General features: G+C 50.2%; 1 protein-coding gene, 1 long non-coding RNA gene and 1 pseudogene across 2 annotated transcripts; 1 reads left to right on the forward strand and 2 right to left on the reverse strand.

Moving 5' to 3' along the window:
- Positions 1–6,212: 6,212 nt before the first annotated feature.
- Positions 6,213–9,358, reverse strand: LOC114891787 (annotated as a pseudogene).
- An 18-nt stretch (positions 9,359–9,376) lies between these two features.
- LOC114891793 (thimet-like oligopeptidase) lies at positions 9,377–10,481 on the forward strand. The gene is given in 3 exon segments (XM_029216129.1): positions 9,377–9,419; positions 9,621–9,662; positions 9,665–10,481. Coding segments are annotated over 3 exon segments (834 nt in total). The 3' UTR covers positions 10,414–10,481.
- Positions 10,482–11,754: 1,273 nt separating this feature from the next.
- On the reverse strand, positions 11,755–17,540 carry LOC114891796. The gene is made up of 3 exons (XR_003792611.1): positions 16,206–17,540; positions 15,604–15,694; positions 11,755–12,226 (listed from the first exon to the last, which is right to left on the reverse strand). It is a non-coding gene; the product is annotated as an uncharacterized LOC114891796 (long non-coding RNA).
- Positions 17,541–17,675: the final 135 nt, after the last annotated feature.

Here is a 17,675-nt window from a genome sequence, read left to right on the forward strand (position 1 = left end):
GGGGAGGGGGCCTGGCCTGGGCCCCAGCTGCCGCCGCCACACTATCGTCCGGCCCCCGGCTCCCTCTTTGTGCTCACAGGCCCGGGGCCTCCAGCGCTGCTGCGAACTCGGGCCGGCGTGAGGCGACCACAATGAGCCGGGGGCCGGGCTGAAACACTCCCGGCGCGCGCGGCCCGCCCCGTGGACTCGCACGCTCTCACGCACGCACGCTCCCACGCACGCACGCATGTACGCACGCACGTACGCACGTCATCGGCTGCCCCTGGCCACACCCACCGGCCCGAAGTGGGGACCCGGCCCAACCTCTCAGGGCCAGTGGTGGCGAGTTCGACTCCCGAACTCGACGTACCGTGACACAACCCCTCCCCCCCAATAATAAGACTATAATTCCTATTAAATATGACAGCTGGAATCCCGGCTTCTGTTCACAAAATTGCCGTGTATTTAGCCTATGCTAGGCACCAGACCGCGGACGCTCAGTACTGGCCAAAAAGGAAATGCCCTGCCCTCATAGCACTGCCATTTTAATTGGAATAGTAGTGACAATGGTCAAGGGAGAAAATAAAGTGTCATCATCGCCACGGGGATGGTTAATCTCATGTGCGCACTGCGTGGGGCCCCGGCAACCACAAACATTATTCCAGATGTGGCCGGGAAGGTATTTTTCAGAAGAGATTAACACTGAAATTGGTCCACTTTGCGTAAAGGAGGAACGAATACAAGGAATTTATATATGCAGTACATATATATTTTTATTCTACATGCTTTTCTATGTAGGTGTATATGTGTGTCTATATGTATGTACGTGTATGTATTGCATATATTATATGTGTATGTATGTATACTGTATATATACACACCTAAATATCTTTGTGTGTATATATGTATGATATAGACGTACCTAGGTGTGTATATTGCATATGTTATACGTATGTGTACATACTGTATATACACAAACGATGCATTTCATATGTGTGTATGTATAGTGTATATGTATGTGTCTATTGTATACATTACGTGTATATGTGTGTATACATACTGTATATATACAAACTATGCATTTTATATATATGTGTGTATATACGTATTTGCGTATTGTATATACTATATGTGTATGTGTCTGTATGCGTACTGCATATATACACAGCTGTATATTTTTGTATGCGTGTACATATGTACGTGTGTGTGTATATACACACACACCCTACGGATTCTGTTTGTCTGGAGAACCCTCACTGATACGGCCACTTATGACAATTGAGCACCTGCTCTTTGCCAGCCAGGGAGCCAAACGCTTGTCCTTTCTGTGTCTCACTTAAGTGTCACATGTCCCGGGAGGGAAGGTGATGCCGCTCCTACCAGTTGAGGTGCCTCAGGGTCAGAGAGGTGCACAGGGCGGGGGGCTGGAGCCTGGTGGAGCCCAGGTGGAGTTCTAGCAGCAGTACAGCCTAGCAGTCCCACTTCCCCGGGTGCCTCTCACAAAGACGCCGAGGGAGAGACGGGGTCTGAAGGAGGGGATGAGGAAGCTTCCGTGGGTCTGCAAGCCCAGACCAAGGCTGACTCGTCAAGGGTGTTAGAGGTCAGGACTCTGGTTACCCTGGGGATGGGGTTACACAGAGCCATTCCCATTCGGAAAAAGTATCCATTCTGCTCTTGTTTGTCTGTTTACCCCCCTCCCCCAAATCTTTTAAAAACAGATTCTCTTGGTTGCTGGGAGCACACAAGGGGAAGTTGTGTGTGAGGGGGTGTGATCCAGGGGGCAGGGAGGATAAGCCCCCCACTCGTAGGGCCAGGAGTGGCTCAGCTTTGTGAGCTAAGGATGGCCTGCGAGGTCCCAGAGAGAAGGGTCCCTGCTCCGTCCCTGCTCCGTCCTTGCTCCGTGCACCCCATTCCCAGCCTGAGAAGTCCAGAGCCCCCCGCCCCCGCACACATACACACACACCAGGGAGGAGTGCCAGTCACAATGGCTCCCAGGCTCCGGCTCCAGGGCTCCCGGCACTAGGAGCTATTTTCAGCTTTCATGCCCTAGGACACGGCCAGAGCTATTGTCTCCGGAAACTCTCTGTCTGTCTCTCGCCCGCCCGCCCGCCCGCCATCCCTCCCTCCCTCCCTCCTCCGCCTTTTCCCCTCCCGCTCCAGCTGTCCTGCCCTCCACCCTGCATTTCTACACAGGATGGCTCACAGACAGCTGCTCCCCGTGCCCACCCGCCACCATTCGATGGATGTCAAAGCAAGCCCTGGGGACTTCCCTGGAGGTCCAGCGATTAAGACTCCGAGCTTCCACTGCAAGGGGTGCGGGTTCAAAGCCTGGTCAGGGAAATAAGATCCCACATGCCGCCCAGCACGGCCAAAGAAATAAATGAGTAAAAACTAAAGTTATAGTGATGAAACAGCCCTAGTGGTGCAAGGATGGGACGTATAGCTCTATGGTAGAGAATAAAGGTCCAGAAACAGATAGATGAGAACTTGATATGACAGAAAGTGAGGAAATTAAGGAGTTTTCAATAAATGGCATTAGGACAATTGCATATCTATGTGGGGAAAAGTAAATTAGAAAAAAAGAAAACAAGCAAGCCCTGGTCAGGTGTGACCTTGGGCCCAGGGCCATTGGCACACGGTGTCGTGTGGGACGTTCTTCCTTAGACTCCTCCCTCCCTCCTGTGTCACTGTCACTTCCTCCAGAACCTTCCTGGACTCCCCTACACAAGCCCGGGGTGTGCCCTCACCCGCCCACCCTGGATCACCGGAATTCCAATCCTGGCCCACCCTTCCCCGCCAGGTGAAGAACTGTGCCTGGTCAGTAAGACCGTAGAGGTCCTTGGCCATTGCTATTGCAGTTGGAATTGTTACTGTGTTTACACAGGGTGACCAACACCCGCCCCCACTTTGCCCAGGACCGCTCAGGTTTGAGCGCTGGAACTATGGGGAAACCTTCATTTCTGGGGAACCCAGAAGGCTGGTCAGCCTATTTAGGATGGATCTTTCACTTGATATCCCAATCCCCGAGAGCCAGAAAGGGAATCTCCCCCTTCCTTCCATGGTAACCTTCATTCATTCATCCACTCATCCCTTTATTCAACTCCTTTATTCAGCAAGTATTTATGAAGCATCTACTACGTAGCAGACACTCTTCTAGGTGCTGGGGACAGTAAACTGAGAAGGTGTGATTTCTTACATGGGGATGATGTCTCGGAGACCACTGCAGGGCATGGGAGGTGGGAGAGGGAAGGGGCAGTTCTAAGTGCAGGCTCTGACGGGATTGGGGCAGACCTTGCCCTAAGCCAGGCTGGTTGCTTCAACACAGCTGTCCTCACCCAGGGCCATCCTGCTTCCGCCTCCCCCAGTTCTTCAGTGATGTCTGGGGAAAAATCTGTGGTTGTCACAACTCGGGGGGAGGGGACCCTGGAATCAAATGGGTGGGGACAGGGATGCTGCTGAACCCCACACAGTGCCCAAGAGGGGCCCCCAGCAGAGAATGACCCGCCCCAAATAACCCCAGTGCCATGGGGGAGACCCTGCACTAATATTATTCAGACCCGCTGGGGCCCCGAGATTCCTGCACAGGCTGGGACTCTAACCGGGTCACCTCTGTATCCCGAGGTGACCTAGAGTGGGGCAGCCAGGAGGGCTGAGTATCAGGGATGAAATGACCAATCTCTGTGCCCACTCTCCCCGCCACACCCCAGGGTCGATGGCCTCTATCTCCTCCCTGTGCAGCTAGCTTCTCCCTGAGCCATTTCTTCTTGTCAAGGTCCCTGTCGCAGGTTGTGTTCCCCGAAGATGACGTTGAGAGCAAGGATTGGAGTGCAGGTGGTTGATGTGAGACGTGCAGAGAACAGATACAGCTGCCATACGGTCCCGCAATTCCACTCCTGGGCATAGATCTGGAGAAAACTCTAATTCAAAAATATACATACACCCCTGGGATTTCCCTGGTGGTCTAGTGGTTAAGACTCTGTGCTTCCAGTGCAGGGAGCATGGGTTCCATCTCTGGCCAGGGAACTAAGATCCCACATGCTGTGTAACAAAAAAATAAAGAAAGAGAGAGAGAAAGAAAGAAAGAAAGAAACAGAAAGAAAAAAAGAAAGAAAAAAAGAAAGAAAAAGAAAGAAAAGATACATGTACCCCAATGTTCATTGCATCACTATTTATAATAGGCAAGATGTGGAAGCTGCCTAAATGTCCACTGATGGGTGAATGGATAAAGAAGATGTGGTACATATATACAATGCAATGTATTCAGCCATAAAAAGAATGAAATAATGCTATTTGCAGCAACGTCGTGGATGGACCTAGAGATTATCATACTAAGTGAAGTAAGTCAGAAGAGAAAGACACATATATGATCTCTCTTATACGTGAAATCTAAAATACGACACAAATGAACTTGTCTACGAAACAAAAACAGACTCACAGACATAGAGAACAGACTTGTGGTTGCCAAGGGGGAGAAAGAGTGAGGGAGGGTTGGATTGGGAGTTTGGGGTTAGCAGACGCAAACTATTAAATATAGGATGGATAAGCTACAAGGTCCTACTGTCTAGCACAGGGAACTATATTCAATATCCTGTGATAAGCCATAATGGAAAAGAAAAAGTTTTATTTATAGGTTCCATCCCTAACTGAGCTGGCCCATCCCCTCCCATGGTTCTAAGTGCAGCCCGAGGCTGCAGACTTCCCACCATGGTCTTCAGCTCCAGAGCAAGCCACCTGCAAACCAGCCGCATCTTCCCAGGGGCTGGCAACTCTCCTTTGCTACTGATTCCAAGACACATCCAGATAGCACAAATGTGACCATGAAAACAAACTCAGCCATGTTCAAATCAGGGAAATAACATTCTTATCTCTGTTTAGTAGTTGCTTAATTTTAGAATAGCTTAAGAGTTACAAAAAAGTTGCAAACATCTGTACAGAGTGTACAGAGTGCTGTGGACCCCCGACCCAGTACCCCTATTTCCAACACGTTAGTACTTTAGTACGTTAGTACGACATGCTTATCCAACTAAGGAACCGAGATGGATACGTTATTATTAACTAAAGTCCACACTTTATTAGAATTTCCCTAGCTTTCCCCTAACATCCTTTTTCTGTCCCAGTCTCCTCTGGGCTGTGACATTTCTCAGACGTCCCTGGGTTTTGATACCTTGAAAGTTTTGAGGAGGACTGGTCAGGTATTTTGTCCCTCAATTTGTTTGTCTGTTGGTTTTCTGATGTTTTTCTTATGGTTGGGCTGGAGTTATGGGGTTTGGGGCGGAAGATGCAGACAGAGATAAAAATGTCATTCTCCTCAGGTCACATCATCAAGGATACACACCATCAAGGATACACACATCAAGGATACACACCATCAACGGGACTTGTGACAAACAATTTTACCCTTGATCACCTGGCCGGTAGCGTCTTTTATTTTTTTTTTATTTTTTTATTTTTTGCTGCGTTGGGTCTTCATTGCTGCACACGGGCTTTCTCTAGTTGCGGTGAGCAGGGGCTCCTCTTTGTTGCGGGCACGTGCTTCTCATTACAGTGGCTTCGTTTCGGAGCACGGGCTCTAGATGTGCAGGCTTCCGTAGTTGTGGCATGGGGGCTCAGTAGTTGTGGCTCCCAGGATCTAGAGCGCAGGCTCAATAGTTGTGGCCCACGGGCTTAGCTGATCTGCGGCACATGGGATCTTCCCGGACCAGGGCTCGAACCCGGGTCCCCTGCATTGGCAGGTGGATCCTTTTTTTGTTTTCTTTGTTCCGTTTGGAACCAAAGCTTTAATCCCAAGGAGTCTCACAAAACATATTACAAATGACAGCATGAAAAAAAAAATTGCACAGTAACTCAAAGTTCAGCTCTACAGTATACTCTTTTATCTGGCAGGACATTGGTATCTTGATAATCTCAACTTCCAAAAAACTTTACAAGGAGCTATGTATTCATGTACAGCAATCACAGAGGGGACTTATGACCTAACTCAAAGGTAAACTAACTTCCTTGAAACTTCTTAGATGCTAAACTCACTGGACAACCTCTTGTCCAGTGTGAAGACTAGTGGAATTCTTAAACCTCTAATCTAGGGTAAGGGTGCGGCTTTCATTTCTACCTGCTGGCTTGTGTTCACAGCACCTTTTAAAGACTGCTTGCTTGACTACAGCTGCATACCACATCCCAGCTACAGAAAGTCTTTTCAATGTTTGCCAGTGTTGTTTCCATAATAATAAACACCACACTTTAGGTGGGCAGGAGTTAGAGTTGTATTATCAGTCTAGGCAAGACCAAAAATTCAAAGCAAATTCAATTCTGCTTAAGAGAACATTGTAAAGAAACAATTCTTCATATTACATGCCTCATATGACCCATTTCAAACCATAGAGAATGACACCTTTATGTGTCACTGTCCCAAGAGACAAACAAACGGGAACAGCTAAAACATTTAAAAAGTGCATCAAGCTTCGGAAGTCTCAAACGAAACTTGAATTTTCTGTACATACTCCTGTCAAATGAAGGTATTTCCTGTGCACCACTCCTCTTGCAAAGTGGTCTGCTATTTCCTTTCATTTGACCTGGATCGGCTAGGAGACCTAGAGAAAGATCGGGACGGCTTGCGATTTCTCTCCCGGGACAGTGATCTCTCTCTTCTCCTATATCTACTAAAGGGACCTGCTCCGGCTGCGGGAGAAGCTTCTCCGTCTTGGAGATCTGTGGTGAGGGGGAGGACTCCTCCTCCGATAATCATCTCGAGGGCGACGACCCCAAGAAGGAGGCGGCCACGATTTCGACTTCTCCCTTCCCCATTCGACAGGTCCACTCTTACTCGGCAGCCACAGAGTGTTCTCCCGTCTACTTCTCAGACAGCATCCGCTGCATCTCGGGGATCTTCATTTTCAACAAGAGTGAAGCCGGGAGGGTTTTTAGCAACCCACACACTTCGGAGCGGTCCATAATATCCTAAAGCTCGTTCGAATTCAGTCTTGTTACCACTGTTTCCAAGGCTCCTTACATAAACGTTCCAGTCCAACGGACAGGAATCCCGATGCAAGACCCTCCTGGCTCCTGGCTTTCATGGGCCACAGGGTGATCCCGGGCCTCTAGAATCTGGCAGCTGAATCGGCTCGCACAATCTGGCCTGTGGGGATGCTTTTCCCCCTATGTGTCCAGCCCGGGGCCATGCTGTCTAGGCCCGACCTCCAGGGTGACAGGGTGAACCCCAGGTCCCTGGAGCAAACACTCAGAGCCCTGGTGACCAGACTCAGGGGGCTGGGGCGGCAGCTGGACATGTGTGGCCACCCTGGTGGTGTTTGGCCCCATCTGCAGTTCCGGTTTCAGCTGAGAAAGAGCCTCGCTGTGTTATTTTCTCCTGGTTGTGTAAGGATCCCCGGTGTCAATTGACAGAAATGTAGATGGTGTGTTCTTTCTCTCTTTTCTCCCTGCTTCCTCTCGTCCCTCCCCTCCTCCCTCTCTCCCTCTCCCTCTGTCCCTCTCTCTCTTCCCTCTCCCTCTTTCCTCTGCGTCTCTCTCTTTCCCTCTCTCCCTCCCCCCTCCCTCTCCCCCCTCCCCGTCCCTCTCCCAACTCCCTCTCCACCTCCGTCTCCCCCTTGCTCTCCCCCATCCCTCTCCCTCTCCCTCTCCCCCCTCCCTCTCCATCTCTCTCTCCCTCTCCCTCCACCTCCTTCCCTCTCCAGAGAGGGAAGGATGTGGAGGGAGAGGGAGAGGGAAAGAGGTAGAGCCAGAGCCTGCGGAACAGGGAAACAGGGACAGGGAGAGAGGAAGGGAGAGAGGGAGAAGGGGAGACGGAGAGGGAAAGGGGAGAGGGAGAGGGGGAGGGAAAGAGGGAGAGAGAGAGAGGGACAGGGAAAGAGGGACAGGGAGAGAGGGAGGGAGAGAGGCAGAGGGAGAGATGGAGGGAGAGGGAGAGTGAGAGGCAGCGAGGTAGAGGGAGAGAGGGAGAGAGGGAGAAAGGGAGAGAGAGAGAGAGAGAGAGGGAGAGCAGTAGAAGTGCTGAGGAGGGGGGCTCCCTCCCCCTCCCACTCCCATCCTCTCCCTACTGCTTTCTCTTTTTTCTGCTTCAACAAACCCCAGGCGCCTTTTAGATCAGTCCTGAAGTCAACGTTGATGCTTGGACAGCCTGACCTCCCCGCTGACTTCCAGCCCAGGACCACCGCTGGGAGATGAAGTCTGCGGGGCCCTGGGCGCAGGCTGCACAGGCACCTCCTCTGATGCCCAATCTCTCCTCGTTTACGAGGCAGCCGACACTCCCCTCCCTGACTCCCCAAGATTTGGGGCCTTTTTAGTATGTGTCGATAATGCCATGAGCGACTATTTAACTCTTCCACGAGGACCCATCTCCCAAAATGCAGTGGTTTTCAGCCTTGGCTGCACTAGAGAACCCCCAGGGAAGGGAGAGACGTCTCTCCCTCCCTCTCTCTTTCTCTCCCTCTGTACGTCTGTCTACCTCTCTCCCTCTCCCTCTCCCTCTCCCTCTGGGGTGATGCCCGATGAGCTCAGAATCGCAGATGGACCCCCCCCCATCCCCTCTCTGTGGCTTGCATGGGGGATGCACCTTCTCACTGTGGCCCGGGCATGGCCTTGACATTCAGACGTCGGGTCCTGCATGGACACTTGTGTTTGTTCCATAGCGCATGTGGCTGCAGTCTGTGCTTCTGTAGATGCGGGCTGTGCGTGAGCCCTTCATCTTCCCCGCAGATACCACTGGTGCTCGCTCGGCCTCGCGGGGGATGCGGGGGGCACGGGGGACAGTCTTGTGTCCCCACCTTCTTGGGCTGCAGACAGGCCACGCTGGTGCTGTGGTGACTGGGGGCTCCCAGGAGAACCCCGCTGCAGACCGGAGAGGTGGCCCCCGAGAAGGTGGCGTACGCCTGGGGCCGGGCCTCATCAGTGAGCCACGGGCCACCTGCGGCAACAGGTGTCTCACCGTCCAGGGGCTGGGTGTTCGGGCGCCGTGGGGTTGAGCTACTGTCTGCACGGCAGCCGTGTTTGTCTTGTTGAGCCCGGGGAGGCCCCTTGGTGGCTCCTGGAGAGCCTGGCCGCATTTCTTCCTGCCCTTGGCCTTAGAGCCCATCACGTTCATGCCGTTTCTGCTTCCAAAAGGACCTGTGTTAATAAAGACCACGTGTTAGGACAGCACCAAAGTGTCTAGAAATCCGGGCCAGGAGGAGGAGGGAGGGGGATTGGCTGTGCCCGCCAGTGGCCTGGGAGCCCTGCCCGCCTGCAGAGACCTGGCCCGGGGCCCGCGGGGAGGGCGTGGCCCTCGGTCCCCAGCGCCTTCCGTCTCTGGCTTCCAGGAGAACTGCGTGATCCTCAGGGCGCTGGTGAGGCTGCAGGCCCTGAAGTCCCGCCTGCTGGGGTTCCGCACCATGCCGACTCTGTGCTGGAGATGAACACGGACAAGACCAGCCAGGTGGTGGCCACTGTCCTAGGTAACACCGCCTCCCCCTGAGTCCCAGTGGGGACGGGGTCAGGCGGACCTTGACCGGACGTGGTGCTGCCTGAGACCCCACTGTGTCAGCCCTTGGGGGTCACCTTCCCAGACCCTTCATTCTGCCTCGAGGGGCACAGGGTCGGGGGTGGCTGGGGGGCCGCCCCAGGGACGTAGCCGAGCCTCTCCCCTCCGCCCGCAGGTGAGCTGGCCCAGAAGCTGAAGCCCCTCGGGGAGCAGGAGCGGCCGTGATCCTGGAGCTAAAGAAGGCCGAGTGCCAGAGGCGGGGCCTGCACTTTGACGGCCCCATCAACGCCTGGGACCTGCGCTACTACGTGAACCAGGGGGAGGAGACGCGCTACCACGTGGGCCAGTACCTGCTCAATGAGTCTTTCCCCATGCAGGCGGTCACACGCGGGCTGCTGGGCATCTCCCAGGAGCTGCTGGGGCTGACCTTCGACCTGGAGGAGGGCACCAGCATGGGTCACGAAGACGTGAGGCTCTAAACCGTCTGGGACGCGGCCTCGGGCAAGGTCATCCATCGGCAAGTTCTACCTGACCTCTATCCTCGGTGCGTGCGTGGGGGAACCTGTCGGCCGTGGGCCGGGGCTCCTCTGTGGAAGCGGGGCCCCATCCACGTCCCTCCGCAGGGTGGGGAAGTCCGGGCACGCGGCCTGCTTCGGCCTGCCTACAGCACGATGGGAGCTGCCAGATCGCCATCGCGGCCATGGTGGCCAACTTCACCAAGCCTACGCCCAACCTGCCCTCCCTGCTGCGGCACGATGAGCGGGAGACCAACTTCCACGACGTCGGGCATGCGATGCACCAGCTCCGCTCCCAGGCGCAGGGCTGCAGGCAGGGGGCGGGGAGGGCCCGGGCATGCGTGGTCCTCAGGCAGGCCCTCGCCGCGGGATTCTTTCACTGACATCACCCCACACGTGGTGACGCCCTCGGTGTCAGCTTCCATCATCAAACCCCAGGCACTGGGCGCGTAAATAACGGAAATGGATGTCCTCGAGGCTCTAGAGGCTGGAAGACCCAGATCAAGGAGTCAGGGCTGGTTCCCTGCATGTTAAATACATGTACTCAAGAGTTGCCTTTAAAAAAGACAAAAGAAAAGAAAGGAACGTTGCCTGCAAGTCTGCTGACAGCCGGTGATGAGAACCAGAGGGAAGGCTCTGGGGCCGGGGGCGCAGTGCCCTGTGAGCTCGGGGGCTGCTGCCAGTCTCCGTGGAGGCTCAGCAAGTCCCAGTGACTTCCCCACGTGGGGGGCGCCAGCTGAGAGTCTGGGCCCAGGACCCACTGCTCGTTCGGTCTTCCTGTGGTCAGCCCTTCATCCTGAGAGCGACGCTCTCACAGGCTGCACCGGGGCGTGTGGGGACAGTTTACTGAGCCGTACAGACGTCACTACTGCTTTGGACCATTTCCATCATCCCGAAAATGTCCCTCACGCCCTTAGCTATCACTCCGTCCCCTCGCCAGCCCCTGACAACCAGGAACCCACTCGCTGACTCTGTGGATCTACCTGCTCTGGATGTTTCTCCTCAGTGGGGTCACGCCCTGTGTGTCCTTCTGTGTATGACTTCTCTCGCTGAGCATCGTGTTCTCGGGGTGTACCGACGTGGCAGCGAGCGTCAGGGCTTCACCGCATTGCGTGGCTGAGGGACGTAAAGAAGACAAGAGAAAAGAAAAGCACGTTGCATGCAAGTCTGGTGACAGCCGGTGATGAGAACCAGACGGAAGGCTCTGGGGCCGGGGGCGCCGTGCCCTGTGAGGCCCTTGGCGCTGCTGCCAGTCTTGGTGGGGCACGGGCAGCACCGTCCCTCAGGAGCTGCTGGACAAGCTCATCAAGTCCCGGGAGGCCAACCCAGACGCGGCCGGACCGAGGGAAGGGAAGGGGGCTTCCGGTCTGCCCGGCTGGCAAGCGCGGCCTGGACACGGTGCCAGCCCCCCGTCTCCTTCCTCCCACGCCCCAGGCCTCTTCAACCTGTGCCAGATCGTCCTGGCCAAGGTGGTTCAGGCCCTGCACACGCAGACGCCCGCGGACCTGGCCCAGGAGAATGCCCGCCTCTGCCAGGAGATCCTGGGGTTCCCAGCCATGCCAGGTAGCCAAGCGCGCGCCGGGCTCACCTTAGCGGTCGGTTGGCGGCTACTGCCCAGGTCAAGAGGATCGTCTGGTGGTGTGTGAATGGGGACCGACTGACGGGCTCCGGCCGAGGCCCACTGCCCTCTGGCCTCCTCCTGCCACGGCTCCTTGGCTGGTCCCTCCAGCTGTGGCCCACGGAGTCCGAGGGTGGAGTGGGAGGCTCTGCACATGCTTTCTAGAGAGCCTGGAAGAGGCAGGAGAGGGCTTCGTACCCCGGACAGAAGGCATCGACGAGGTCTGCCCACGCGTGTCGGTGCGGACACGCGGTTCACTCCCTCGTGAGCGCTTTAACCAGCGATCTCCCCGTGGTGGAGGGAGAGCCCTGACTCATCTCTCGCAGCCTCGGCAGCTGGCCTTGTAAGAGGCTTAGGAGTGAACCCTCGTGAGCTTCAGCAGAAAGTCGGCAAGATTTATTGGTGTCCCTCCACTGAACTGCCAGCAAGGTCCCCGTTTTCTGCAAGTGTTGGGCCAATACTCTCTCTAGTGGCAGGGGACTCAGACAAGGCTGCTTTGAGGCCCCCACCCCCGCTCTGGGGCAGGGGCACTGAGCGGCCAGGGGGCCGGGCAGGAGCCCCTCCGCGTGTGTCCCAGTGACCCACCTGCCTGCGACCTTCGGCCGCCTGGCAGGAAGCTACGACGCCCAGTCCTATGGCCAGTCATTCCTGCAAGAAACACTGGAACCAGTTTCTGCCAACCCACCAAAAAAAACGACTTCAAAGGCAACGTGGTGTCACAGGAAGGGCTTGTTTCTGTGTTGGTTTGTTTTTAGTTCATTAGGCCTCACTTAAAATTCGGATTCCACAATGCACTTGCTTTGGGATCTTGAACAACACTCATAACCTCTGCAAGTTTCAGTATAGTAAGTTTATGTGATTACCTTCATCTGTAATATCCCTGTGTTGCAATCTTAATTAATTCAGATTAATTCATCTTAATCTTAATCTCAAGTTCAGATCAATGACTAGTTCCGCTGTGACTTCTCCTCTGAACTGATTCAAAAGCCGCCTCTCCCGTCCTCATTTGGCTTCTCTTCTCTTCTGGAATCTCATTAAGAACTTCTATGACCTCTTTGGTTTTTTGTTGTTGCTGTTGTCTGTTTGTTTGTTTTTTAATTGAAATATAGTTGATTTACAATGTCGTGTCCGTTTCAGGTGTACGGCGCAGTGATTCCCGTTTTCAGATTCTTTTCCCTTATAAGTTATTACAAAATATTGAGTACAGTTCCCTGTGCCATAGGGGAGATCCTTGTTGTATCAATTCTATGCCTTCTTTGAATGACCGTAGCACTTGTTGTCTGTATCATTTTTATGTCTGTTGTGGCTTTGTGACTGAAAATGAAAATTTTCTATTTGTTCATGCCCTGGCCCTTCCTTAAAAATGTGTTCATTTACCTATTTCATATTTACTGACTACATCTTAGACACCGTGTTAGCTGCTTGTTCTAGATGTTAGTAAAACATAGACCTTCCTGCTCAAAGGGTCACAGTATTTGTGGGAAAACAAAAAAATGAACAACTTACGTCTCAAATAGCTTTGTACTTCCCAAAGAGAGCACACCTCGTAGGTACAATAAATATATGTATCATACATAAATGTATAAAGAGTTAATGGCATTAAAAACGTGAGATAACTGCTTTTCTATTCTGAGGAAATGAGGATTACATTTCACCAGGAGCTCAATATACCACTCTGAGAATGAGGGCTTAACCCCCGACCTGGCTCACTGCATCGCTTTCTTATATGAAAATAGACAAGTCTGTACACGCTCTCTACAAAAAGGCTTATCTGGCATGAATTTCAGATAGCAAGAAGAAAAATTCAAGAGGTTCAGAGAAGCATCCAGAAGCTCACATGATTGTCTGGCACTGATACAACTTGCTTGACAGGAAAATAGAGCTGTAAATCTCACAAAATTCGATGATCTTCTAAGAATTTCAAAACCGCCTGCTATTAATTAGAAATCCTAGAAGAACCGCTTCTTTTAAAGCACACTGATAATATGCTTTACAGCTTAATATTCAGAAGCCTATGTTTCGGCTAAGTGAGCTTCAGGAATGAAGGAAACTTGTGGTTCAGTTCCATCTACTCTGGAACCTCTGGTCAAAACACCTACTTCTGTGCTCAGCCATCTTATCATCTGAAAAATGGAGGCAACTCTAAGAAAACATCGTTACAGAGATGTTGCACAGTTTCCTGTGTCACTGTCTTCATTTGTTTCAGAAAACCAATAACGTCTAAGCTGCTACTGCAAAGAGCGCAGTGTTACTTGGGGTCATCTAGTGCAGCTCTGTCAAAGTAAAGAAAAGGAAAGGGGCCTAGAACAACTATAATTTTCCCAAGAGGACACTATTATTTTATGGTAAATCTGAGTCAAGAACCCTGATCTCTTTGATGCCATTCCATTGTTCTTTCGTTGGGTTCTCAACAACCCAGAGAAAGAAAGAGAAATAAAACTCCTATGTGCTGTGTCACTGGTACGGGACGTGGCAAGATTGGAATCGGAGAACTACATATTAACAGGTATTTGGGAAATTCTTCAAACTGGTTAAGATCTACACCAGGTACATAAAACACAGTATGTTTTCCCAAGATGATTCTGTGGAATGAACAGAACTGGTAACTGAAGGTGCCTGTGTGCTGCAGTTCCAAACAGGATGGGTGAATGCTTGTTTTCTGGCACCTTTAAGACTCCACCCCAATATACACATTAAAATAAAATTAACATTTCAACTGGGTCATATTTAATTCTGCATGCTCTTCTAAGTCAGCAAAATATTCCATATATCATTTAAGTTGTCACTCACTCTCTTTTCTTTTCTTTCTTTTTTTTTTTTTTTTCCTGCGGTACACGGGCCTCTCACTGCTGTGGCCTCTCCCGTTGCGGAGCGCGGGCTCAGCGGCCATGGCTCACGGGCCTAGCCGCTCCGCGGCATGTGGGATCTTCCCGGACCGGAGCACGAACCCGTGTCCCCTGCATCGGCAGGCGGACTCTCAACCACTGAGCCACCAGGGAAGCCCGTCACTCACTTTTTAACTTGAGTTCTAATTTCTAAAAGTCTTTCCAAACACAAAACAGAGGTGGGAAAATGGTATATGGGAAGCTGCAGAGATGAAATAAGCTTACTTCATTCGGCATAAAGATGAATACCCAAACAACTTCTGCATAGCTGCAAGTGTCCAAATCTACTATCCTCGTTTCGTAGTCAAGGCTTCCGGAAAAATATGCTAACGGATTCCTAATTACCCAAATGCCCCATATCCGTTTCAGTAAGTATCGTTATATATTACGGAAATTTTTCTCAGTGACACAGAAAGACATCCTGGCCGAGCATCCCCCTTCCCATGACACAGAGATGATGGGTCTCAAGCTACCTTGAAGGCGTTGGAGCCCACTTTATCCATTACTAATATTAATGGAGGACAAACCTTCATATTCTGTTTGTTTGCTCTGTGTTTGTTAAATCACTTCTTCCCTTCATTAAAATGGATGACACATAATTGAGTCTGTAGTGTGTGTATCACTGGAACCTGAACACATTTTTGTTGGTTTTATTAACGTCATAGGTTTCTAGGGAGGGTCTACTAAATAACTAAGTCTAGTTTCACAGTTACAAATAAATTAGGATGTAATTTTGAATAAATTAAGCTCATCATAAAGGAAGGATACTGATAGTTGCTACTACCCCTTCCTTGAGGGGCTCTTGTAAAGCACTAAATAAAGTAACAGAGCTTTATATGCATGCACGTATTTTCAATGATGTTTGAACACACTCGAAAAGAACTCTACAGAATGCATTATAAAACCTCGATGCTGTGTGTCCCTAGTTCCCAGCTCTCTCGTTAAAACTATTTAAATGAACAAAATGTTATCTATTAGGATAGCTATCAGAGTACTCCAAATACTACTTCTTGCAGTACCCTGTTCCAACCATTTGCCTTCCTCTTCCCATTAGTCCTTAATTCAGAAACCCCAGAGATTTGTTCATTAATTTATGAACACATTTCTTCATTCAGCCAAGAAAATTGATGGCTCCCTTACCAAATTTCAGGCACCCTTCTTCAGTATGTTTTCTAGGCATGTTCAGGAAACACAGCAGTGATTAACACAGATGAATATAGCCTCTCTCGAGCTGAGGGGAGAGACAAAAGTAAAGAAGCAAATATAAAATCGTTAAGTGTAAATACGTAAATAAAAATTGAATAAATGGGTAGAATAACTAGTATATCAGGTAAGTGCTGGAGAAAAACAGCAAGCAGGGAAGGGGGATGGAGATTGTTAGCTGGTAGGAGGAGGCTGCGATCTGAAACTAAGTGATCACTGAGGGCTTTCTGGGGAAGATAAAATTTAAGAGGGAACCTAAGGTTGTGAGAGGGAGCAAGGTGCATATCTGGGAAGTGAATAGTACAAGCAGAGGGAACAGTCAGATGGAAAGGCAATGAGGCAAGAGTGGGCTTGGAGTATCCAAGGAGCAGAAAGGATGTCAGTGTGTGGAAAACAGAGGGAGCAAAGTGGAGAGGAGAAGGAAACAGTCAGAGAGGAAACAGAGGCCCAGATTTCTAGGGCTGTGGAGGCACTTTGAGGACTTTGCTTTTCCTGTGAAGAAGCCATTGAAGAGCCTGGAGTGACATGATCTGACTTACGTTTTAACAGGATCTCTCCGGATGCCATGTTGATTAGAGACTGCAGGAGAATAAGGACAAGCCCCAGAAGACCAATAGTTGATTCAAATGTCAAGAAACATTTATGCCTTCACACTTCAACTTCACAAATGATGCCATTTCCATTGAGCTACTGAAAAATATAATCTGGCTTTCAAAACAATAAACCAGAAGGCATTTTCTCACATAAGCAAGGTCACAAACAACTGTCAGCTAAAGTTGAAATAGCAACAAATCAAATAATAACAAAAAACATTTTTTATAGATTTTAAAACCTTACAAAGCATTTTCTTGTCCATTATCTAAGTTAATCCTCAAATCAACGCCATGAGATAGTTACTATTTTCCCATTAGAAGTGACCGCATATTAAATCCTTAGTGATTGCTCAAGAAAAGCTGAAATCTTGAGTGTGCATCTATTAATGCCAAGGTTGGGTTTTTTACCCATGGGAACATTGGATGCTAAAATCCACAGGGATTTTCAGCTCAAGATGGCAGACTAGGAAATATATTTACTTTCTGGTCCTCCTGAAACCATGTTTAAATAAAACTGTAGAAATACCAAAATTAATCAACCAATAAGAGCCAAGACATTGTGGAAGTCATCAACCACAGAAAGATTTCAACACATTTCGAGAAGGCAAACAATGAAATGGAGGGGCCGTGAATAAAATAATGAAGAAAAGACTACCCTAAGTAGGGTCTGCACAAAGCCAGTCAGCTTTTGCTGAGCCCTGGTTATAGTAAAGGACAGAGGAAAGAAGAGGGGCTGAAAACAAGGAGACAAAAGTCATTTCAGGAAAACACGTTCATTTAATGAGCTCCAGGGAACACTCAGCCTGCTGCCATACTCACTCACGTATTACAGTGGATTGTTGGTACGCAAGACAAGAAAACAGGGAACCAACGAACAAAACTCAAGACACTGTTTCTTACTGAACTCTTCTCAAACGAGATCAAGAAATTATGGTTCAATGCCATAGCTGTAAATCATTTCTGCTCCTGGAGAGGTTAGAAAGGGCTTATAATAGTTACCCTTTTTTTTCAGACAGAATTTAGGTCTGAGCAAAAGCTTTTGTGTCCTCCAACCTCAAAGTTTATTGCGGATGGAAGTCCAAATTTGCTTCGACATACCATAAAAAGAATCTCATGAGCAGAGGGTCAAACTACTTTTGGAATATATGAATTATGCCCAGTGTGATTTTAAATAGATTTTAAACAAAAATATATAGATTTTTACTGATCTATATGATTCTGGGTTCTGAAACTTCTACATGTCACATGCCTGATACAGAACACACAATGTCAGTCCCAGGAGAGAGAGAACACTCCAATGAAGCAAGCCAAAGAAACAAGATTCGAACAAGGTAAAGTGACGTGTAGACCAAGACCAGGATTTTTCAATTCTTTCCTGTCATGCTGTAGCTTCCAGCTCCTGAATAACAACACATG

This window comes from Monodon monoceros, unplaced genomic scaffold, assembly GCF_005190385.1.
Source record: "Monodon monoceros isolate NGI ecotype Baffin Bay Population unplaced genomic scaffold, NGI_Narwhal_1 Contig942_ctg1, whole genome shotgun sequence".
Taxonomy (NCBI): domain Eukaryota; kingdom Metazoa; phylum Chordata; class Mammalia; order Artiodactyla; family Monodontidae; genus Monodon; species Monodon monoceros.